The 26,491-nt window shown below is 37.2% G+C and overlaps 1 protein-coding gene across 4 annotated transcripts in view; it reads right to left on the reverse strand.

Moving 5' to 3' along the window:
• The window catches only part of STAU2 (staufen double-stranded RNA binding protein 2), a 176,096-nt gene that overhangs the window by 39,690 nt on the left and 109,915 nt on the right, over positions 1–26,491 (reverse strand). For 3 of the 4 annotated variants that reach the window (XM_015617024.3, XM_033512296.1, XM_015617023.3), the window contains exon 13: positions 25,889–26,002. The exons of the other annotated variant lie outside the window; for it this stretch is intronic. In XM_015617024.3, the coding sequence (XP_015472510.1) occupies positions 25,889–26,002 (114 nt within the window). The remainder of the gene's footprint in view (positions 1–25,888; positions 26,003–26,491) is intronic. 4 annotated transcript variants of the gene reach the window in all.

Consider the following 26,491-nt stretch of genomic DNA (forward strand, 5'->3'; position numbering starts at 1 on the left):
TCAGAAAAAAATTAACCACCATTTTTTCCCTACTTAGCTGTAATACTTCTGAAACAAGCTAATATTTACAGATTAAAGTGCAAATACTTTAATCTGTAAATATTAAGGTACAAAGGTGTTCTAGATAAGTAACTAGAGTCCAAAAATTTTATGGTGAAGATTTAAAGAAGGATATATGTAAGTAGCTGTTCCAGTTCTGGTTAACCTTCAAACACCTACCCATACCTTGATTTTTCAGAAAATATTGGCTTGGTTCTGAAAAATCAGTTTCTCTGACAATTTTTTCTAAACTGCAGCATCTCTAATCACAAGTCACTTGAAAATTTATTCTTTCTTCCCACTAATCCATTTTGATAACTACACTTTTTACACTTCTAAGTATCAGTAGTGAAAGAGTGAAGAGAGAGTTTCTAAAAGTGAATCTTGTCAGCAAATAAGTCATTAGTATGCCACCTAAATAGCTTCAGTCTTGGCATGCTAAATAGTCATGCTCTGATAAGATTTTGGCATGACCCTTTAATTATTCTTGCAAAGAACACAAGTAATTAAACCATGAAGTACTCAGTTTTCTTCGTTTGGTATAGGAATTGTTCCCAATCAAAGGCAGTATACCTATATGCAGAACATGACTATTACTATTACAATGTAAATAAGGCAGTAACTCTCATCAAGAGATACAAAATGAATGACTAATGCATATTAACTCTGCAAACACTACTCTTCAGCTTTGTCATTCTCTCAAAATAGGGAATAATGCAATCTGCTCTAAAATGCCTTTATAAAGGCTGAAGAAGTAAGCTGCTTTCCTTACAGAGTTTCTCAGACTCTCTTCTATAGCACAATTGGCTTTGTGTGTGTTTGGGGGAAAGGTGTCCAAAAGCTTTGTGAATTATTCAAGAAATCTAAAAGTATTACAGAGGACATGTCCCAGAACACTTTGTCCCTGGCTCAGGGCCTCTGCTCAGAAGCACACGCTGAAGGAAAGCATAGTCTGAGGCCCCATAATTGATGCCTACTGGTGATTCTTTTCTTTGCACAGATCTCCAGCACCTGCTTGCTTTCTCCCCATAAGTGCCAGCATGGATGCAGAGACACAGTCATCTCTGCACTCTTTGTTTCACCATGTCTTCTTTTCATTCTGATGTCTCCAGATTAGGGGGCTAAGGATTTGGGCTTCAGGTCCCAAACTGTTCTAATCCTGCCTGTAACTGGAATGCACACATGAAAAATAATTAGTGGAAGTGATCACTTACCTGATGTCTGATACAGGAACACAGGATTGCCAGGGTTTACCTAATCCAACCATCATTCTACCATCACCATACTCACCCCTAAACCATATCCCTAAGTGTCACATCCAGATGCCACCTGAACATTTCTAGAGATGATGACTCCACCACCTCCCTGGGCAGACTATTCCAATGCCTAACCACTGTTTCAGTATTTTTTTTTTCTAATATCAAATCCAAACCGCCCCTGATTCAATTTGAAGTCCTTTCCTCTCATCCTTTTATTTGAGACACGTCAGAAGAGACCAACTCCAGCCTCACTACAACAACTTTTCAACCTCCTCTAGACTAAAGAACCTCCAGTTCTCTCAGCTGTTCCTCACAGGACTTGTGCTCCAGACCCTTCACCAGCTTCACTGCACTTCTCTGGACTTGCTTCAGCACCTCAATGTCTCTTTGAAATGAGGTGACTCAAACTGAAGATGGGATTCAAGGTGCAGCCTTACCAGTGCTGAGTACAGGGGGACAATCCCCGCCCTGCTCCTGCTGGCCACACCATTGCTGATACAGGCCAGCATGCCATTGGTTTTCTTGGCCACCTGGGCACACTGCTGGCTCATATTCAGCTGTCTGCCCACCAGCACTCCCAGGTTCCTCCCTGCAGAGCAGCTCTTAAGTCACTACCCCCAAGCATGTAGTGCTGCATGGGGTTGTACAAATGGCTGTATACAATTGTATAAATTCTGAGGAGGGATGATGGCAAAGAAACAGATATAAATGCTTAGTGTGACCACAGAGACAGCTCTTGGCAGTTCCTTTTTCAGCTACAAACTTATCCAAATTATGTGTCTGAGATAATCAGCACTATCTGCTGCTATGCCATCTTCTGCTGCCAGTGTAACCACAGCCTGTGGAAAGGAATTGAGACTAACAAACTCACACAAAAGTTTAGCCTATTTCCTAGACCTTCAGGCACTCAGACATAGCCCATGAAGACTGAGAAGTGTGAAGGCACTGGCTATAAGACTGCCTACTCAGCCTTAGCATGGTCCTTCATGTGTGTGTAGTATGGAACAATCTTTACATACATGCTCATTCCCTCCCTGTCCAATGCCACTCACAAGACGGGCATATTCAAGAGTCGCTCTTTCCCAAACATGCCTCATCACAAACTCAGAGTTTCACAATAAATGAAATGGCAGATTGTAAGGATGAGCTGGGAGGCAGCAGAACCCATGAAACAGAGCACCCAGAGAGTGTTTTATACTTCCAGGTTTCCCAGCACCATAGTGGCTAACTGCCAGCAAAGATGCTAAGCATCCTCAACCCTCATTTCCCCATTCATGACATATTCAGAATAATGTCAATTTGCTTGGTGAAGTATTTGAGATAGATGCACCAATAAAAAAAGATATGCAATAGGCAGGACTGTCTTTTGAGAGACAGGAGTTTCACACCTCACACAATCCTCCCTTCTCAGCAGAAAGACTGAAAAAAACTCTATACCTTTCATTTTTAAAAAATCTAAACATTCCTAATCCTTGGATCACACCTGGAACTATTTATTACCAAGATCTGATCCTGTGATGGGATTAGTTCAGCCTCAGTATTACAGTAACTCCACTGTGGTTTCACTCATAACAGGGAATAAAAATACATACTTCTGGAGTTATGTTTCATATTAGATGGTGAGCATATTTGTATGAGCCCTCATTTTCCCATTCAGCTTCAGAGGATCCCATTACAGAGTTTTGTATGGTTATTTTCTACTTCTGCATTGGGTCAAGCTTTCCCCAGGGTACACTTCTAATTCATGGTCCTCTACATTATTATTACCCTTTTGACCTAAATGATTAGCCAAAGTTTGAAGCCCTGAGGGCTGTTTCTATTAGGAGTAGAAAATTATGAAGTCAAGCATCTTTTAGGCATATCTAGTTAAAAAAACACCCCCAAAATCACCCACCCCCAATTTTACTCCTGTTTCCTTCAATGCAGGAGATATACAACAACACCAAAAAAATCTTTGCCTTCCCTTCTTGAAGCCTTTTCAACCAGCACTGAGACCTTTGTAGGACTGCCACAGTGATTATCTAATTCTTTCTTATTTTCACATTCTTTTCCTCCTTTGAATCTTCTGGTATGCTTTTTCTCCTGCTTTTTCCTTTCTTTTGCTTTTGCCCTACTCTTCCAGACATATCCAATTTCCACTGAGATTAATTTAATCTCCAGTCATACCCTTCTTCCACTTAATTCAAGTGCCTGAGCATCCTCACTTATGCTTTTGTTTCAGGAGGTGAAATGGGCTAGAGTTTAGGGTGGAGGCTGCTACTGTTTGAGCTGCTGCTGGCATTAATTTACCTGTTCCTTAGAGGAAGGATGTAACATTCACCTAGTTCCATGGCACTTTACAAGTTCACATTTCTGGAATGCTGGGAGACCCTTCTGGTTTGCTTACATACCCCACCCATCTGGCTCCAGCGTCTGCAGCCAAACCAACACTTCTGCTGGTTGTACCAGAGCAGTGAGTGATGGCAGCAGTCCTGTCCTCCCCCAGCCTCCTCTCCCTCACTGCTTGTAGGATAAACAGCTGTGATAGCTCAAAGGACAGTGTGGTAGAGGGTCAGGAATGAGAAGCCAGGAGTGGGGGAAAGACAGGACTGTGCTTTTGGCACCGGTGTCAGCACACCTCGCTTGAAGCATTCATCAAACCAGCCTCGTCCATTGACATCTCCCTGAGCTCTGAGCAAGCAGAAATGTTTATAAAGTGGATGCCAGTAGCTGCCAGTTCTAATCTGAGAATGGTATGGGAAAGCTGTGAATTTTTAAATTATGGCAGTTATGTAGAGTAGCACAACTGTCCCAATGCTTCCTACCTGTCACAGTTAAGTATCTATCTGAAATGAATTAAAGAACATAACAGAAAACACGCTCACAATGAGTTCTAACTGACACATGGGGTTTTGGTATTTCATAGCCCTAACAGCTGAAACCCTTCAAGATTTTAAGAATGTAGGAACATCCAAAAGACCATTGTGAAAGATAAGTGCAATTTACAATGACTTGCCCAATATTAACAATGGCATTTGTGGCACAGCACCCACATCCTCACCTCCTCACCCATCTGATCCCAGTGCTTTCTTACAATGGGAGTCCAACTATTATCTTGAAAGGGGAAAACCTTGTGTGAGCAAGCTGTAAAAATAGCTATAGAGAAGCACATCAGAGAATGCCCTGCTATTACTTCCTCTTGCAGATGCACATTTTCAAATAAAACTTCAGCATCAGTTCTTGAGGCAATACACACAGCATTCTCTAAACTGCCCAAGCAGTTGTGCTATACCTGTAACCCCAATCTAATAACACAAATATTAAAGCGGAAAAAGCTTGCATAAAATCTATATTACCACATTAATCTCAAAAGGACATTTGGCTAATATAAAATTCAGCATCATCTTCATTGATGGTTCAGGGAAATAAAGTTGTAATAAATTGCTGCAAGGCAAAGTACTAATGATTGAATGAGGCTATGCAATTAAGATGTAAGTTTTTTAATCACCTTTGAGGTTAAACATAGAAGAATTATGAGTAAAAGGGCAATTAAATGCCAGAACTTTCAATCTCAGGTCTCCTCATCAAAGATTCAGTTACCTAAATTGTTTTCCACTATTTCAGAGGAAGAGCTGGGTGTAACAATATTTCATGCCCCACTAGAGGAAGTAAAGAATATTCTTTCAAACAAAAGCATTACCAGGCTATCAAAATCTTAACAAAGAAAAATAAACTAATCAAGATTGATCTCTAGGGCTCTGAAGTTCCTGAATTCCTAAACGTTAACATTAGGCTGTAAAAGGGAAAAGCAGTGCAAAATGTAGCCATTATCATCTTTATATCACATCCTCAAGTAATATATATCTTTATGAAATGTGACTTGCATCAACAGTGCATTTGATATTTCTGCATTTGCAACTTTTTATATAATTTCACATGCTCAGTTTAAAAATACTTTCCTTCTGAAATGGTTTAAGATTTATTTTTGAAAGAAAAGTGGATTCACTTATGCTCTGATCCCACAGATGCTTATATATCTGACTGTCTTTGAGTAAAACTATTCAAATTTAAGTCAATTCAAGATTGTCAAGCCACTTAAAGTTTTCTTCAAGGGACACATGACAAATCCTAATATTTAGTGACTGAAAAATTAACTAGCTGCAATCTACAGTTATTTATGAAAGTTACAGGAACATGCTATTCATAGTATTGAAAATAGCAAACTTTTTCTACATTTCCAAGGACTGTTAAGACCGAGCAATTTAATAACCTGACTTGTTCTGTGAGGTTTTGTGCCCCTGTCTCTTACAGAACAAAAAATGGGGAAAAAGAAATATTAGAAAAGAGGCTTCTCACCCAAGATCAGTAATATTCCTATTACTCCACTGGAAGATTTAAACTACTATATTTTCATAATATAAACAAATAAAGACCACATGCAATTTTCCCTTGGGCAGAATGAAAAAGGGAGAAAAGAAAAGAAAGAAGCACTTTTGACAGATGCTAGTCACTTACTACATGATAAGCTGTTAGAAGGCGTATATATTTCAAAATAACTAAATAAATTCAAAATTCACACCAGTTTGTTGCAAGAACTCACTGTTTTTATTTTAGACTAGGAATGTGTTATTTTGCTCTAACTTAAAATAGCCACACACAATCCTTCTTTAAAAAATACCACACTGAAAAATGTTCCTTCAAGATACACATGACAAAACTGACTCTATTAGTGATGGAAGTGAAACCAAAGTATCCCTAATTAAAAACTTACCTCCAAAGTGGACAGAAGAGTTTAGGAAGATGGGAGAAAAAGAAGTATATGAAAATGTGGTGCTTTTTATCTTATGCAAAATGTGCTTCTTTATCTTCATTTACACCTCTAACCCTGTAGCAACAGTCGCAGTTGTACTGTACAAATTTCACTGTGCACTGCTTTGAGTAATTATTGTTATTTACAACTGCCATTTTCATCAGGTAAAAAGCCAGTTCTCTGACTTTCAATAAACTTACAAGTCTCTTCCCAGAGCTGTTTACAACAGCCTTTCCAGCTTAACATTTCTGAGATATGTAGGCAGCTTTCCTGACACGTGGAAAAGAGTGCGAATTACTGGAGTATTCAGCATCATAAAACACAGTCACTGGTATAAAAGCTGAAAATGTGCATACCAGCTTTTTATTGTGCATTTACAGCCCAATTCAAGTTTATGAATAAAGTCTCATTAAAAGTTGAATTATTGCATATTAGGTATTCTGGCATTATAATAACACCAAACCAACAACCAGAATCAATTGCATTTCTCTTGGCTCTATGCAATAGAGCTTCTCTCTGTACATCTGTAATTTTTAAAAATTCCTCCTGCTCTTACAACAACCTTCTGCTAATTTTCTTCAATTTTCTGCTCCACCAACTTAAAAGTCATTTCCTTAAGAAAACAGATGACAGACAACCTGAGTGACTGATTATATTGTGCCATCACTTTGTTTTTTCTCTGAGGCCTTGGTTTAAGAGGATGGATGTTAGTGTAAATGACAGAAAGGGGAGCTTCGCATAGGATTTCACTTCTGTTCAAAGACAAGCTAATGCAGCCTCACTGAGGTGCAATCAACTTGACAAATGGATGCTGTGCAGCCCTGTGCCTCCCACTGAAACCCGAGAGTCTGATTTACACAATATTCCCCCTGTAAACGGAGGGAAGCCCGAATTCCAATCAGACTTAACGCTGCTCGGCTGTATAATGGGTTGATCTGATAATTCCTCCCATATAATGAAATCTGATAATAGTGGGAAAAAATACATCAGAGAGAATGGAATACTTTAATGAACTTGTAAAAATACACTTAAGTCTTAACAGATTTAATAAACAGAGGAAGGATGGCTCAAACCGGGAGACTTCATATGTGGTCAGCAGTTCTTGGGTTTAACAATGAAGCTGACTGAAAATACAGAGTTTCTATTTACAGTTGACTACATTCACCACACCTTTTTTCAGATGGCCAGGAAATGGGAAAAAAAAAAAAAAAAAAGCATTTAAATATCAAAGTAAGCTTTGTAATATGTTTACATGTCTTGCCTTGTTCTGTTTCCCCTTCAAACTAAACTAATTCTATGATACAAGTTGTTTTCTCAGGGAAATGTGAGTCAGATAGAAATGTTTTCCTACACGAAAAACAGCATTTCATTTACTGACTGGAAAGAATAGGAAACATTTGCTTTTAGACTTTTAAATTTTTTTGAATTGAAAAAACAAAGACAATTCCATTTCAAAACACTTTTCACACAAGTTTGACAGCTGGCACAGAAATTAACTGAATGTTTACATAGAAAAATGTGACAGAAATGTCTATTAAAATCAGTACTTTTTCTGTATCATAATAAACTACTCCGATTGTCATTGTTCTCTGCAAATAAATATTTTGCCTTAGCAGCTACAATTGTGACCAGAAGCTGTTCTCATACATCTACAAGTTGAGTAGTGCAGAATTTTTAGGGTTTTATTTACTTTGCTGTTGTCACAAATAAAAGAAAAAAAGAAAAAAACTTATGCAAACATTTCATGCTGAAGTGAATGGATTTCAACAGCTGCTGATTTGGTGACATCGAGAACCCCAGTGGAGATGTCCTGCTGAATTAACGTCTTGGAAATGTTAAAAAGAAACTTCAAACAGCCCTTGTTTAGCAGGCGGTCGAGGCTGGCTCTCGGTGGGGATCATGTGAAGACTAGCAGAGCAGTCACTCAGTCATGAATCAGCCTTGTCAATAGTTGCCTATTTTCTCAACAGGTGTCTCAATCACACGTCATGATCCTTCCCCCATAGGCTTCTGTTTAACAGAAATGGCTCTGGCACAGGACGCTGCTTTTCCTTATATGAGACATATATTGACTTCTTACTTAGCAGCTCCCTCCTCCAGCCTCTGCTGAGCTTTGTGCTTGCTATAAACATGTTTCTCTCGCCTGCGTGAGCCAGCAGGGAAAGAACGAGGACTGTAACACAGGAGCGAGGAAGCTTTTAATCCTTTGTTATTGCTGCAGATAAGCACGGCAAACACCAAACCATCACTCGCCCTTTTGTCAGATAATTATGAAGTGTTGTTATGCTGAGGTACCCTTTCTGAATCCCTGTGCAATAATGCACTTGGTACTCAGACAGAAAAAGGCATCAGTGGCAAAAGATACCTTATGCTAGCTAAAATTGTAGGGAAATGCTTCATAATAATTAAACAAACAAAAAAAAATATTATTAAAGTTTAAATTAAATCCCAGGAAGCCACTTTCAAGTAGGTATTTTTAATATAACTAACTTTTAATCATTACTCTTTACAGTAAGTTTTGTAATTAAATTAATTTTCTTAAGTTTTGAAATCCTTATTTTTTTATTCAGGAAACTACAGAAGTAAATCAAGTCCCATGGGTCCCAGATGTCAGAATCCTGAACAAATGCAAGTATTCACAGAAATTTTTAAGTTACATACAGTTTTCACCCTATAAAGAAGTGTTTCTATCTATGCTTACCCCTATGCTCTCTGAGTCACATCACCATTAGCAGAACAACAAAAAGATTTAAAGAAACTTTGGCTTTTTTGTCAAAAAACGACAAACCAGTAAATATTCTACAACCCATCTTAAGCTTGCACAGATGATAAAATTTCTAACGTATCATCAAATTACTCTGGGCTTCCTATTGCTACCTTTGTTTTCCAACTTTACCTATTACATGTACAGAAACTGCTGATGAGCTAAAGCAATTTTCTGTATTTCTAGGCCAGTCTCTTCCTGTATCAATGGAAGAAGTGTGCTTGCAAAATAATGTGGGCTGGTTAGTAGCAGCATGCTTCACTTTTATAGTAACAGCTCCTGTAGAAACTACAGCTTCTACATGACTTGAAAATTAAACATAAAAGAAGATTAACAAAAAAATATATCAGCTTTATGTAATGTTTTGAAATAATAAGCTCCCTTGTATCAGACTTTATTAAAATGTTCCATAAAGAAGGTAAACTCTCCAACTGTAAGACTGTATACAACTTAATAATTTTGAAATATCTTTGAAATGCACATCAAATGAAGTTAGACAGTGAAATTGGTGTAGTTTGATCATTCCAGCTGTATGTCAAAATTCTTCCACATTGTTGGATAACATGAAAGTGCAGCACCAGTTTCTGTCACCCTCAATTTAAAAACTTTTGATATACTACCTCTGAGCATGGAGTTGTTTAAATACTATCTCTAACATCAGTAAACTTCATGTACCACCTGCACCATGACTTGAATTACTGAAACACAACACTACACAATTAAAGAGATCTCAGATTTCAGCAGAAAAAACATTGCACTGGAGAAATTTATAGCAAAGGAAAATATTTAAAATGTATTTCAAACGTGAAATATAATTTGATTGTATATCTGATGTATACTTCATACTGGAAACACCACAGTGACAAGATATTTTAAGTATGTTGATAGAAACTTATAGTCTGGGCCAGGTCTTGAAAATGCTATGTAAGTGAATGACTTTACATACAAGTTACTTCTGTGAATTAATTTTAACTACTCACACAAGTGCTTTGTAATGACATAGAAGTTTTTGCAGTTTCTGTCAGAATTAATATAAAATATATACACTACTTCCTATGTAGACAGACAGCATGTCAGTATATTCTTTAATTTTTTTTTGCTCTAGGGTAATTTGGAAGAACTCTGTTCCTAATCATAGTAGTGATTTTATTATATTCAACACTGTATAAGTATTTTGACATAGGACTGGACTAATAAATTGGTTTCAACATCATTGCTCAGATGGATTCTGCTTACTGCACATTTGTAGGAAAATTTGCATTTTTTAAGATTTCTTCTCTTTGTAATTTTTGACACTACATAAGGATATTATGCAAAGAGTCTGCCAGATGATTATTTAGAGAACACAAATACATTCTCTGTTAATGCAGCCTTTAATGACACTTACTTCGAAAACTTACTGGGCACTGATTGATTGATTCTGAATGGGAGCCCAGCCTCATACAAACCACATCCATCAAAAGCATCCTAATCATACCACCATGTTAACATTTTGAACTTTACTTTCAGTACTTAAGGAATGGAATTCATGAAATAATCAAATTTAGGGGAAATTGACTCTTATTTTTCATTTATAAAGACCTACTTTCAACACAGATAAGGCATTCTTGCTGAATTCTCTGCTTTCTCCCAAGCCAAGAGTAAGAATTGATAAAAAGGGAGTAAACCCCTAACATTGACATGTAAGCATTGTAAAATGGAACATTCTGTGGGTAATCCACAATGATGCAAGTTCCATCTCATTCAGATGCAGATCATTTATTCCAGAAAAAGACAACATTAAAAAATTGATATCAAAAGTAAGGCAAGGGCTACAACAGCAAATGCTTAGGCACATGGTCACAATGATATCAAGAAACAGGAAAGTGTTATTACCAGTAGAGATAACCTTAATATACCAGAACTTAATCACACTTAGCTCTAAGCTCTAAAGTTTAAAAGGTATATTGAAAGATCAGATGTTTTCTGGAAAAAAATAAAGCAAGGACATAAAATCTTCCCTGTATTTCAAGACTAAAGAATCTTAAGTTTTTCTGCTTATGAGACAAGGTGTGGGTAACTTGACAGTAGACCTGCAATACCTACAATGAGAGAGATTTGTTGGGAGATGTCTTAAAAGTATCAAAGACAAAACCAAGATCTTGGGAAAGGTAGAGGAAGATGAGATAAGAAGAAAGGTGCACAACTTCCCCCCAAAGCAGAGAGGAGTAAAAGTGATACTGAGATTTTTCTTTCTTCTGTCAGACAAGGAATGGAATGGAAACTTCAGATGCACCCTCTGAAACACTATATTTAGCAAGTTTCCAGAGCCAGTGCACTACACCAGTTACTCACACTGTCCAATTCACAACCTGAAAAGACATTCTGACTTCTTAACATAATGGAAAACAAAGCATGGCACCTGGCTATACCACTTTTAGCCAGCAACGTGGCTTGTTTACCTTCTAATTTCTACTTGAAATGGACTGCAAATGCCGAAGTTCATAACATACAACCTAGAATCATGTTCCATCTGATAAAGACCATCCCCTTAAAAACTGCACTCAGGATCAAACCATCAGTCAAATACCAGGCTTTGATACTCTGGGCTGCTGCTCTCTCAATTGTGGATGATTTGCGATCTGGAACAAGGTTTTAGGAGGGAGGTCTAGGAGGGAAGTAAGAGGCATTACTCAAAACAAGACACTGCTCTTCAAGATACAATCCAGCCACATATCTGTTCTCAGGACAAGGGACATTAATTCCTGTAATTTCAACAATGAGCCTTTACTTTTCTATGCTTCTCACCACCTCTTTTTCTACAATTATGAACGAAATTTTCCTCTTCAGTCACTTTTGTCCAGCTGGAGGCAATGGGCACGCAAGTGCCAGCTACAATGTTTTGTAAAACAAAATAGAAAGAGTAAAAGGGAGTTCAAAATACAAACTATTCATTCTACTATAAAAATCATGAGACAGCTGGAAACTGCAGCTTTCATGCACCCTGGGCTTTAAAAAAATAATTATAGGAACATCAGTTCTTAACATGACTCTGTTCAGAGATGTTGTGGTTTAGTCTCAAGCACTTAGAAAAGTGCCTAGCCAAAACAAAGATGGGATCCTAATCCCAGACTATGTAGCTAGGTTTAGTATTTCACCTCAGATCAACCTTCACTCACAACAGCTGAACTGGCATTTTTGACCCTGTACCTTGCACAGACCAATCATGTGGTAATCTTATGGAACACCTCACATATAGACCTACATGAGTATGGAAATGTTTACAGGATCAGGACATCTGGCCAGAACTTTTTCATGAACTAGTGTTTTAAAAGCTGTGTGTGCTCCTTTTTATGGATACTGTAGTATAAAGTATCTCAAATCAGAAGTCCAGAATTAGAGGTTATATTTGAAAGGTAGCCTTTAATTTTTCTCACAAGGCCTTGATTTCTACTTTAGACTTTGGATCCCAGTCTGTATTATTTTTAAAGCTTCATTATTAACCCCTAACTTTATAAAACTGCTCAGATGAGTGCTACTACATTGTTACACATAGCACTGTCCTTAGGCTGCTGAGGGAACACATCTTACCTAAATAACTCAACAAGTGATGATAGCCTTTGACACAGCTTCTGGCACGCTGTTACATCACACTGTTTCATACCTTCCCATGCTTTCTTTCACTAACAAAATCTTTCAGGCAAATAATACATTCTCTTTTTTTTTTTTTAATTTTATACATTGCTTTAAAAAGCTACTTTTTTATTTAATCAAAAGTCTCTGATACCTTTTAATCACTTTGCTTTTTTTGCCCAAAGTTGAAAGTTTATTGAAAAATAGCAGTTTACTCCTAATCACTTTTCTCACTGTCGTGATCAGAAACTAGATGTTCTAAGATTTTCCATAATTTTATCAAGTTCTATCCTTCCTGTTTTTTCAACTGGTTTCAGTACAGTTCTCTTCACTCCACTGCTTATTTTGTCACATTTCCCAAGTTTTACTATAACCCAGTGCTTGTTATATTGCTGTATGTTCTGGAGGCTATTGAGATATGAAGCGCTCTTGGCATGTTATTCTAAAAGGCATATCTTGTACACAGAAAATAATCTGCTTCTGAAGTTAACACTTAGCTTGCTACATTTCCTTCCAGATGAAATAAAGTATAACTGTGACATTTTATTTGGTCATTGGCTTGATGCAATTTATTTGGGGCTTTGACAGGTAAATAAAATCCTGCTGTTTACTCCTGACTTGCCAACACTGTTAGGATAGGAAGATGTATGTCTAAACATATTAAAACACAGATTCATAAGGCAGATGCAGTATGACCAGTATGACCTAAAAAGTCAAAGTGTGTATATATATATGTGTACATATATCTTAGAGCAGTCATTTCTCTGTATGAAGAACTAAGACAAATTGCACTGAAAAGGATTGTGTCGAGGGGTAAGTGTGGACATCCACTGCCACACTGCTCAACTGACTCTTTGAGAAGCTGCTTTGCTTCTAAAACTTCACTCATGAACTTCCCTCAAAAGTTCAAGTTATTTTCACCAAGCAGCTCCAGTCATATTAAAGCTATCAGCTTTTGAATTTATTTTTCGTATTTCATTACAACTTTGTTAAAACTCTTTTTATAGAGATAAAAAAACTGAGAGTCCAAACAGCAAAGTTTCTGTAAAATCCCAAATACCGTTCTTTGCTGAATATTGATCTTGTATCACTTAACACTCAGAAACACTTTAACCTGAAGAGTGAACAAAGCCATCAAAAATAGGAAGGATTCAGCCAAGATCTTTATTTTTCAGGACATTAAACATACTTCTTTTATTCCAATTAAAAGTTGCAGCAAAACAAATTGTTTGAGAGAAGAGTATGAACTTTGACTCTTTCCATTTATATTTGTCTGAGGTGTTACCTTTTCTAAATGCAAAATAATTTATTTAAAAGTACAACTTTTCCTTTTATATGAAAAGATAATATATATTGTCCAAAACACAATTTCCTTACACTCTACTAAACACAGACAGGGATGGCTAGAGGCTACAAATCTTTAGGTTCTCCACTGATGCATAAACTAAACAAAAAAGACAACCTTACTTGTTTCAGAAAGCTTTATTAGAATAGGAATCTTTGAAGACAAACACAAAAGATTCTAATATGTTTAGATTTTATAATGTAAACAACTAATTTAATGCATCACTAACAATATACAATACTCGCCATCTTGCAACATGAATGCAAGGAAGAAACTGATGTAATCTGTGAGATATTTCAAAATAATTAATTTGAGAATAAAAAAAGAACTTTTTATTGTGTAAACTCTCCTTGTTTGCCTTTTTTAAAAAGATCAGAAAACTGCAGCACTTGAACCTTTGTTAAATGAAGGTAACAAGCAATCTTTTGAACTGGCCTCTAAATTAAGAACATGTAATTGCCTGAGAAAGGGTATTTGATCAAAAGGGTTTTAAGTGTTACTTATCAGGAGAGTTCCAAAAAACTCAAGACTCAGTTTATTTAAATGAGGGCCAAGAAACTTTCAAATTATCTTAAAGTAGTTTGACATGTCTAAATTGTGTCTTTGCCAGCATGTCAGACTTCCTTGCTAGTATTTTCATTCTGTAAGGGCAAATGGGATTTTAAGCACTTTTGGATCAAGCCAATGTTTGATGCCTCCTTTTAATTTCCTTAACTCCCTCTCAAACACACATCTCCTTGCTTAATTCTTTTGCAGCTTATAAAACTATAGCAAACATTCCTTTACCAGTTTTTTTTCTATTCTTTTCCTCACAAGCATGGACATGATGTAAAAAAAAAAAAAAAAAAAAAAAAAAAGAAGTTCTATACACTGAGCCTTTACTTTTTATTTAATTTGAAAGAATGATCCTGTTTTGTGGCATTCCAAAATCAAGCCCCAGGTGCTGCAGTATTATCAAAGCCGCACTCACAGGCACGAAGGTTCATGTATGTCCAGCTCCCCAGTAAATCACTGATAGTGTATTATTATACCACTTCACATAAATGACAATGAAGTATTGAATAAAACATGACAACATAAAAATCTCCTCAAGTCATAATTTCATACAGCATGCTGTGCTAGAAAAAGCTACCCCAATTATTCAAAACAATACTGAAGTAGGAAATATTTAGGAGGGATTATGAAATAAGACTGACTTGCTGAACAGCCCAATGTTTTGAAGAAATGTCTAAACAGACATCCTATGACCTCACAAACCAGCTAAAATCTTTCCATTACTGGGATAAGCCTTATATCCAGTATCAGCAAAAGTTGTTATTTTTATCTGAGTGGCTGATGCATGGTGGGTACAGGGACTTCTCAGAGCTCCACTGCTATCAGCATAAGAGACTTGAGGCTTTGGCACTTGTCTTACTTTATCTACAGCCAATACAAGAGATTCAGCAACAACAGCTGCCAAAAGGTCCTTTATGAATCCATGCCATGCTACCAAGTTTCAAATGTCCTGAAACAAACGTAAAGGTCTTTTACAGACAGCTGAAGAGCTGAATGCTGAGGAAAGAGAGAACTTGATTTGTCTGCATGTTATGCTTAGAAAAAAATACACAAGGGAGGAAGTCAAAGACTTTCCAGATACTGCTAAGGAACACAGTGACTCCATTTGAACATTTCATACTGGCTTAAATTGCCTTTGTAGCTTGGTCTGGCAGTCTCAGCTCTGGGTCCGTGTGGCAACATCCACCCACGAGGAGCACGTGGCTGGAGGTTTGAACAATGCCACCACCAGCTGGACACCAACCCGGGGCAGGGGTGGGGCTGGCTGTACAGCAAAGCAAGCATATTCCTCCAGGAAACAGTTATACATTGGAAAGAGCAATTTTGCTTTGGTCAAAACTGCTCCCAGACTCAGGACAGATCTTCTGCATTTTAAACTGTAAATACCTCTGGAAATTAGAAGTTATCTATTATAGTTTCTTTAGCTTTATCCACTTGGGGTGAACACTAAGGGGAAGATTCACTTGATGGTCAATATTGGACTGTGAAAAATCGTATCTTAAGCCTCTTTAACTCCCAGGAGGATAACAATCCTTCTTTTCATGATTCAGATCAAAGGGGTTAATATCAAGTGAGAATTCCACCAAACTTTGCTGCTCATGCAGCTCTATTGAGCAAACTGTTCACTAAGTCAAAAACAGGACTGCTCTGTGGTTGCCACTTTGTGTTCCTGGGGCTGCCCAGCTGTGCCTCTCTGTAGCATAAGAAGGGTTCCTAAAGAAGGTTCATGGTCCTGTGGGGACAAACATGGAATAAAACTTAAATCTTCTGCATCTTGCGTGAGAGTGTGAACTCCTGAGCTTATTGGTAAAATAGTTCATCATCTTTCCCACCAGTTTTGTAAATCTCAGCCATTTTCTTAGTTTTACTACAAATGCCCAAGTACAAAATTAATTATTTTTTTTGGCTAGAAGCATTTTTTCTTTATTTTGGACCAATTTGAGCTGTTGGGGTTTTTTTTGAGAGGATAAAGGATGAGAGAGGAGATTTTGGACTGTAAAATCAATTATTTGTACAGCCGTAAGGATCTGTGGAAAACTAGGTCTCACAGTCTCTCTAATGATGGGAAAGAGAAAGAATGAATATGAAGAAATATTGATAAAATTTAAAGTTCAACTTAAGAGCTCACTGCATTGGTTTTGCTTGATACCTCCATTCTACTGTTTATTATCTCAAGTCCTGGATCCTTGAGAGAGAGAATTACTTGGAAGCAGTCTCACATTTAGCATATGTGAAGGATCTTGCTGGAATGAAGCATTAGTATTAGAACAAAGGCAGTCTGTAAGGGCTGTGAAATGGAGGACACAAGAACATACAGAGCTTCTGGGGATACAGAAACTCCTCTATCAAGTAAGGACATTGCTCATTCGATGCTTTGAAGAGAAGGTTGGTTGGTGACTCCTTCATGTCTCAAACAGTGGGATCTTCTGACTCAATGATCTTAGAAAACCAGTGTGACTACAAAAAACCTGTATGGATAATGAATTTGGAAGCAGACAAAGGGACTTGGATTTTATGTTAAATGATCTATAGGAAAGAGTATAAACACCTTTTTCCCTTAGATGTCTGACACTATCCAAAGGGCAACAGTGACAAGCATGTAAAAAAGCAAAGTGAAGTCATTTTCTCAGGTAAACCATTAATCATCAAGCCAGGGTAAGTCTTCAGCTCTTTCTTGATGGGGTATTTTAAAAAACCTCCAAGATAAGAAAGCAAGCATGGATGTCTAGGAACTGAGTTTAATCACAGTGCTCCTCAACATTGCTCCACAACTTTCTTGTGCTCATACTAACAAAATTACCTGTTACTAATGCCTAATTGCTAACTAGTAATTACTTATGATTCCTGACCTCATTTATTTCCCCTGAAGTCCATTGTCAGAGCATTTATTATGAGATTCTGGCTTCTTGAAATGAATTCTTGAAATGAAGGGGTGTAGGATGTCAAATTTAGTTTCTGCTTGCACTGTGTAGATCAAGGGGTTGAATGACAATTGTGAAAACCTAAAACTATGAAATTTCATTTGTGCTAGATGCATGCATAATGCCAGCCGTGGGATATTATTTCAAGAAAAGTGGAAAAATTAGGTGGCAAACAGAATTTTGGCAAAAGCACAGTTCTTCAGATGTCACATGTGCAAATCATTATTTTGTCTTGTAGAATGGTTAAGGAAATGTAATTTGAAATGCCAATTATATAATTAGGGTGTTAAGCAACTTCACTGAATGACAAGTGCTTAAACACAAATCAACAAACAGACATAGCATTACTTTGAGTAGTGTGTGGAAAATGCCACGGAACAATTCTAGCTAGCACTGGGTGGGCAACAAAGTTCAGTGTATATATTTCTAATGTCTTCTATGTCTAAAATGGAGGTGCCTACAAAAGCTGGGCTTTGACTCAATGTTAGTTTTAATTCATAACTTTGAAAGGCTTTACCAGACCTAGAAATTAATATGGAGAAAAGTACTAAAATTAAAATGCTGCCTGTCAGGAGTTAAAATGAAAAATCTAGATCTTTGTCAATCCCAACTGCAAGACAAGCTACTTGGGGGTGGGTCTCCTTCCACTTGATTTTTGCCTCTATCTCTGTTACTAACTTTCGTCCAGTAGGTGTATGCCTATCCATTTTTAGCTGCTGAGTAGGAGAAGAACCTACCTCTGTTGTCTTCCCCATGTTTTTCCCTGACAGGGAAAAATCTGTTAGATTTCTTGATAATACAAGTGGGCTGAATCTCCTGCTGAAGCGTGACAAGGCAGCAAACTGACATTTTTAACTTTTCCAAACTTCTCCAATACCTTTCCCTTTTAAGCTTCTTCCCTTTCCTAACAGCCACAGCAGCAAGAAAATTCAAGATTTTTGCATTCCACCATTGTCCATCTGAGCCTAAAGTAACAGCAAAACAACCAAACCAAAACCAGATTGCAAACGTAGGATAGCAAACTGCTGGCCTGTGGTCCATGGAAGGTTGGCTCATTGTATGTTGTTAATGCTTCTCTTTCCACTTCCACATGTTACACTGCACTGAAAGCTTGCTAAGGTATTTTAATGCAAGCAGCTACTAAGGGTGCAGTTCCAAAACAACTAAACTTTTGCAGGTCAGGGCTGCTAGAGCCTTGTTCTTCCTCCCTCCATGTGCCATTCCTGATGTCCTATTTGTGCCAGGTCATGCTACTGCACAGTGAACAGCTTAAAGGGTACTAAAGAAGACAAACATTTCTACAAGAAATTAACTTCTCTGTACCGTTAATTTTTGCCTCATCCCCTTAAAATGACATTTTACAAGGTGGGTAAGCTGAGCCAATAGGTTGCTGCTGTGGAAATGGATGGCTCCCTCTCCTCTCCTCTTGGGTGGGCAGTCCTGGTGTCTCCCTTGTTTCAGCAGTGACATTCATCTAAGCCCCAGTGGATCAGTTCAACTCACTGAGCTGGATAAAAGCTTGTTTACACCTATCTCAGCAGTTAAGGAAGCAGCCAGGACAGGAGATGAAGTAAATGGGAAAGAACAACCGAGGCAGAGTGTCTCACCTTTAAGAGACTCAAAAGCTGCCTCCACTCGGCCTGGGCAGGCTGTTCTAGATGGCCTTGTTTCAGCAGGGGCCTTGGACAGGGAGACTTCCAGAGGTCCCTTCCCACCTCAACCACTGTGTGATCCTGTGAGCCTCACCACTCTTGTGAAACCTCACCAATAGAAGTCAGGAGGATATTTCACATTTTTTCTCTTTTTCCAACAGAGGAACACAGTCCCAAAAACATACATGGTGTTTGTTCGTCATTAGTTACGAGTTACACGCCAAGCGTGTAAGATAGACAGAGACTGCAACAGTAGCATTTCATACCCTGCTGACATTGCTGTGTAAACAAACATGCATACACAGAGCACTGAAAAATCCCATTATGCATCTTCAGCAACAAGCAGTCACATTAGGAATCTGCTCAGGAAGCCCTGAATGACAGGACTGAAAGAGCCTGGCAAGGAGATAGGCATGCCTTGGTTTGCATTTTTTTCCCCATTCAGCAGTTAATTAGTAACCCACTTTTTGAAAATTAAAGATTACACTTCCTGAACAAATACAAGCATTTGATCTTGGGCTCATCAAGGAAAACTTTAGCAGCTGCCAGGGAAAAGCAAATGTTCTGTCACGTACATCCAGACTGACATAATGCAAAACAGAAGATGAAGAATACAGAGAGAATGTACCAATACTTCCACACACAGTGGTGGAGAGCACAACAGATGAGGTAAAATATCAAATAGCAGACAACAATCCAGTGTGCCTAACTAAAACCTGATGGGATGACTCCTTACTGCAGCATCAACCTAAGAGACAGAACAGAAGAGTGAAATGTGGTACTATACATCAAAAGTTTAAATTTCTGTCCTACATGAACTGGCTCTTTTGGAGCATTGGGCACTCAGCTGTGGTCATGCTTCACCCACCCCTGAAGGTTACAGAGTTGTCAAAAAGAGGGCAGCAGACAGTGAGACCCCCTCCCTTGAAAGAGGAGACCTAGTTGTGTGAGATGTTTTCATAAGATCAGGTAGAAGTCCTGATGCTGAAGGGGCTGCAATGGAATTGCCAAACTTTGGGAAAACTGCTAGAAAATTTTTACTTATTAAAACTAAAATTTTGTCATTTTATTGAAAAAGCCACCCTGAAGAAATAACCACATTTACAATAAGTAAAGTGGAAATAAGCTGACAAGTGAAGCATATATCACCTAAGGAAAAAAAAAAAAAAGACAAAAAAGGATATATGTATTTTTTAAAGAAAACCTTGACATTTTTTTCACTTTTTTGGTCATACGCAGGAGAAAAAAAAACAACCCACTATGAAGTTAATCTCAAAATCTAGAAAATCCTAATTTCTCATTAAAAAAAAAAAAAATTAATTGGAAATTAATGTAGTGTCCAGTAAATCATCTGATTTTCTGACCTGGAAAGGTATCTTAACAAGAAACACAACCCCATTTATCTTTTCTGGTTACAGCACTGGACAAATTCTTGTCCTCTGCATACTCACTGACTACACCTTTAGTTATTTTGGCTTCTGTAAATTCCCTAGATGTTGCCTCCTGAGCATGCTCTACAACCAATTCTCAGACCATAACAGAGATGTGGAGCTTCATGTGTGTGATGCATTTGCTATCATAGTGCAAAGTTCTTTTCAAACCTTAATGCTCCAAGCACCTTCTCTTGAGCCTATCACCCATCTCTTTTGTTCCCTGAGAACTATTCCTGCCCTTCCTGTATTCAAATGCCATCAGGAGCTGCTCACATCTGGGCATCCCCAGTCTCTGTTAACTCTGCCCAGAAATGTCTGCTTGCAGACTAGCAATGATGGTTTGACCACATTGCACTTTGCTTGCCACTGCTGTCTGCCAAGCTTTCCATCAGTGATTTCTGAAACTGCTGAGCGTGGCATCTTCCTTTCAGTACATCCCCTCCCTGCTGGGCTCTCTGATCAAGCCTATCTTAGCAGTAGCTCTTCCACTTCTACAATTTCTGCCCCTGCTCATTCTCTTTCCAGATATTTTTATACTTGAAAATAAAAGTGTTATTTGTGGTAGGTTAAATATAACATTAAACAATTGGTATCTTCCTGCAAAATACAACTATTCCATTCTGCACACTGCAAAGTGCAGAAGAATTCTAAAACTACTGTCTAATATTCAGCATAAATATAACAGATAACATTAAGAAAGCAAGGAATAAAAATATAGGAATAAAATGTTCATTGATATCACTTTAACAGCACAATTAGGTGAAGTAAACAGCTGAACTCAGTAATAAACAAATGGACAGTATTGCCAGTTCCAAAAAACATGCATGTGGTTAAAACTTCCAAAAACATCAGAAAGTATTAAAGCAATGAGATTTTAAGAAACTGCATTACTCTTTGATCTGCTTCCTGAAATTCAAGTGGAGAACTGGTCACTCTTCAATGAACATTAAGTTACTTGGAATTAAAAATTCACTTGTACAGGCAGAGTACTCCATGGCAAGCATTCAAAAATCTCAAAAGAGGCCCCTGTTCTTTCTCATCACTAGCAGTGACTTTTAAATAATTTTATTTAAAAATGAATGTTCATATTTTCAATTTGCCTGCTGTTCAGTAAGCCTTAAGAACACACCCAGGATGTTTATTCCTTCGCAGCTATGACAACCACAGGAGTGTGATACCCCAAAACACTCAGTCACTCAGAGCTGTAACATCCAGAAAAACAATTGTTATAAAGCCACCAAAGATGGCAACATTGCAAGTTTCTAAAATATATATGTAAACATGGAAGCTGAGTTTGACACTGGCTTGTTCATGGCATAGCAGAAGTATGTCACTCCTTAGATTGAACCTATGTCACGGCTGTCTTGTTTGACATAGGGCATCAAACTCAACCTATCTTCCCTTACAGTGAATCCAGTGATATTTGTTGAGTGCAGGACATCTATCAGAACTTTAAGGTATTGCCTAGAGTCCTCCAGGGAAAACATAAATCTCCATTTCCTTCAATTGCAAGCATTACATCTTCTAACTTACAGTTCTTAGTGTGCCTGCACTCAAGAATTCAAAGAACTCTCCATGTGTCACAGTTCACTAAAACTGGGAGATATTTATTTGTAGCAGTAACAAGAAATTCAGGTTTCAGTAGTTTGAGATGCAGCAGTGAACAAGATGTCTTTTTTTGTTGGGGTTTTTGATCACTCCTTTTTCATAACTCTAACTTTCTCTCTTTATCCCACTTCTGTGGCCTTCAGACATCCACTGTCCCGTTTCCCTGCACTTTCATTTTCTGCCTCATTCCATCTATTTCTTTGCTTATATAGCCTTCTATCTATGATTTTTTTCCCTTTCTATCTCCTACTTTTCATATCTTGAATTTTCTCAGTGACACAAATAAAAAAACTATCTGGATTTCCTTTCTGTTACTTTAAATCACCCATTTTCAATTTTTTCCCCAGCTTTACAATATATGCCTGAAGTCCCTCATAAGCCTTGAGGATAGGTTGTATCCAGTCCCACAGCAATGTAAAAAACACCAGGCTTTACTACCATTAAGGAAAAATTCAGCTTTTATTGAGAAAATCAGTAGAAAGTGGTGACCATTTTAACTAATAGCTACTTGTAACTAAATTTTACTGAAAAAAAAAACCTCCAAAGAATAATTGCTGTTAAGGAAAATGAATTTTAGAGTTTTAGTCAGATAATAAGAAACAGAAAAATAGAAAGAAATAATTCAGGAAAAAAAAATTATGAACCCCATTAAATTTTTATAAAAGAGGTTGGCATACCTGAATGCAAAACACAGCAAAATATGTGGAGGATAGACTGCAGTGGTGCTTTAGGAATGTTTCCCATTTTTTCTTTTTGTCAAAGGAAAAATGGAAGATCAGCAATTGCTTCCACAATACTGCTTCATGACCAAATGAGATATGCCTTGTCAATCAGACATTCAAAATGCACACTAATTAGTGTACCAGTCAGATATGTTTATATTAATCTGAAATTGCTCACATGAAGAATGTGGGGAAAATATTTGAACTCATTAAAATCACAGGCTAAACCAATCTAAAGAATGAAAACTCCCTACAGAGTACAGGAAAAGAGCAAGAGACTTGAAAAACTGCAGTGTCAAGTCTTGACATATTTGAAACAGCCAGATAATGTACTTATGTAGGATTGTAACCACTTTGGTATCTGCTGGTAACAAATCTCCCACTGGATATGAGTAGGGAGACACATTACAAAAGACAATTCCAATCTAAAAGGTATTCTATAGTGCTGGAGATGCCACTGGCAACATAGTTTTCTTTTTTTTCCCCCTTTTCATTTCTATTCCTTTTTTGTTTTTTGGGGGTTTTTTGATCAGCTTCCACATACCACAGTCCTATGGTTCTTCTGCCACAATATAGTGACAAATAGCTTTTTTATTAGATACTCTCACACAGCACTTTTTATCCCTTTTCCCCCCAAAATATTCCAGAGTCTCATTCCTAAAGTGTTCCATAAAAATACCTCTAGAAATTATAGAATCAATATTTTAAGACGAATGTGAGAAAAATGATCTTCCTAAGCACAGAAGCCGACAATTCCTGATGTCAAACTATGCCATGCCTCACTACTGAGGCACGAATCACCATCCCTCCACTGAAATCACAGGCTTCCAGGTGATCAGCCCATACTAATAGCCACAAAATACTACAGACACGATTTAAAAGTCACAGATTACAAAAGTTAAAGAAGAATTTCTAAAATTCAAGTTCTATAGCATACATAGCATCTTGCACTTATTTGACACTTTAAAACAAAGTTCAGTTTGACAAAGGTGCAGTATTTCTGTATCCTATTTTTAAAAGAGTAAAAACCATAAAATCAACCTACTGTGTGTAAAATTGTAGGAAACAAGGAAAAACATACCAAGCACACAGGAACAATAGAGAAAAGGGAAATTTTCTTTTAGTTAGTCCATTAATAGCCCTAATTTTGTCACTAATTCATTAATTCCAGTGCCTGACAAACACTTAACTTGCTAATGATTCTTTTTCTCTATTTATTCAGGTGATGGAAAATGATGCTTTAATCTAGTCCTGCTACCCCCTTATCAAACACAACCCACCAATAGCATCCCTTTTCCCCAGAAAATGAAATTCCCTCTGACAGTTAGGAAAGACATGAGCAGAAATTTGTGCATCCTGTCCAGTGAGTGGATCTATTTTGTGAGCCACGGGTTGGCATTTCAGATTATTATTTTATTTTCTCTTGGCTCAGATGAAATCTTTGCACAAGTGATGTGGGTTCAGTAACACAACAACCACCCCATCGTGCAATAACAAAACATTTTTCTTTCCATTTTAAGAACCCTGTGGAAAATTACGTAACTAAAACCAATTATGAACATTTTTTAAACTTCAAATTGAAACAAGATGAGGAAATTCCAGCTACAAAATGGCCCAAGCAAATTAAATTCTACTTATTTGTGAATGTGCTATGATACAATCTTTATCTGTGTGATTTTACGCAATTTTTTTTTTCTTCTCAGAAGAATATCCTGTTTGGAGCACTGAATGGGTACATTTGGGGTGAAACTAATGCTGCACATAATCTGGAATTTCCTAATTTCTGGGTGCTTGACTTTGCAGGCTCAATATGGCATTTTCATCTAGAGGTCTTAAATATATAATTATTTGGATGGCTTAAATGTGCTTTTTGCTTACAGAGTCTTTTTTCTGTTTACATATCATACTCTAGCCTAAATAAATGCTAAGACAAAGGCCAAGCTGGCTGGTAGCCCAGAATGTAGTTGTTACCAAATTGACAGGGACCACCTTAAATTCATTGAAATGTCTAAATATCATACTTGTGTTATAACTATATTTTAAAACCCTATCTTTACTGAAAGAAAAATGGAGCAGCTTTAGAGCAGCATAAACAAGTTGCTGGATGAAATGAGAATTGAATGTTAAAGTATGGTCTGACTTACCACAGCTCTCCATTTCTGTAAAACACCAAACACTTAAGGGCAGGAAGTATCCTCATGTTACCATGTAAATAACTAATGGGCTTAGTTTATGTTAACAACTAACTTAGGAACTTGCAATAAAAAACCCACCAAACAAAAACATGGCTAAGAGTGTCTGAAACTTTTCCCCAAAAGTAACTAATTCTGCCAATTCTTAAGGCAACTTTCCTTTTTTTCTTAGAGGATTTTGCATAGAGTCTGATAAAATGTACAGCAAATGTGAACACAGTACCATTTAAAGATAACCTGCAAAAGCAAGTAAACATGGTAACTTTTTCTAATCTACTGAAGATATGAAAGGTGCAAGGTTTGGTTTAATGCTTTCTTCTACTTGTTTCCTTCTTGCTTTTAATACTTTCAGAGTATCAAAGTCTTGTCTTGCTTTTATACATATGAGTGGTAGAGGAAAAGACAACAAGAATGGAAGTCCCCCTCAGTTCCCATCTGAAGCAACAGGGTGATAAATGATTAACATTGAGCCTTTTTTTTCTCTTCTGGCTTTTTGCCAGAAGCTTGAATTAAATGTTTTAGCAACAGCCAAACAAAATGGGAGTTTTACAAAGTCTGATTAAAAATGCCTTTCCCCTCTCAATTGCCAGTTTCTTGTGACAGATGATGGCTAGAGATGATGGCTTCATCTCTCTGCTTTTCCAACTACTCATAATCTTCTGACAAAAACAGAATAGACAAGACCTGATACACACATAAAAGCAAATAAAACCTTTGCAGAAACCTTACATCTGACTTTAAAACCAAAGCAAGCTCTTCAGGCTTTTTCCTAATATGTCTTAGAAATATGTAAAAGGCAATATAGTTTTGTCTCCTTTTCATTTCACTCTTTAGATCTAATTAGTATTTTAGTAGGCAAGAGAGGCAAATCCCTGTGACAAGAGCATGCCATATGAAAAGCACAAGATGTGTCGAAATTTTAAATTTACTAATGCTGACATTCTGGCCTTACCAGATATTAATAAAATTACAAGAGTGTGGGGTGAAGGTATTATACCTGGTCATGGCTGGCTTCAATGGAGCTTCCGATACCTTGGAAAGTCATCTGCACAGGAGACAGTGTCAAACAGGTCATACACTCTTTGCCATTTTGTCTATCACTGTAGTGTACCTATAACAGAATAACATACGTAATCTGCTAAACACCAGGTTTGCACAAGGGAGTCATGCTAAAATACTGTCCCTTTTCAACAAGCTTGTAAGAAGAATTCCAGACATTTACACTGAATTCATCTTTAATATCAAAAAAGGAGTGTGTAAAATAGTCTAGATAGTCACATGCTGAACTGGGGCCAAAGTTTCCATTATATGCCTGTTGCATAATTTTTGAACTGCTGAGTTCTTGAGATTCTGACATCTTTCAGACTGACTTCAAGATGTTGTGTCTATATAAGAAACTAGCTTCAAGTTGAAGTTTGCAACCTACGTGTCATTTTTAACAGCATATTGTAGCTTAGTTATAAAACACCCAAGTAAATCATTACAGCCTCCAAAAAATTGCCAATAATAGTTAAAATTTTCTGATTGTAATTTCATTTCTAGTAAAATCCACTAACTCTTTTGACATTACTATTATAGTACATATTTCAATTAAATCAAA

This window comes from Parus major, chromosome 2 (assembly GCF_001522545.3).
Source record: "Parus major isolate Abel chromosome 2, Parus_major1.1, whole genome shotgun sequence".
NCBI classification, from domain to species: Eukaryota; Metazoa; Chordata; class Aves; order Passeriformes; family Paridae; genus Parus; species Parus major.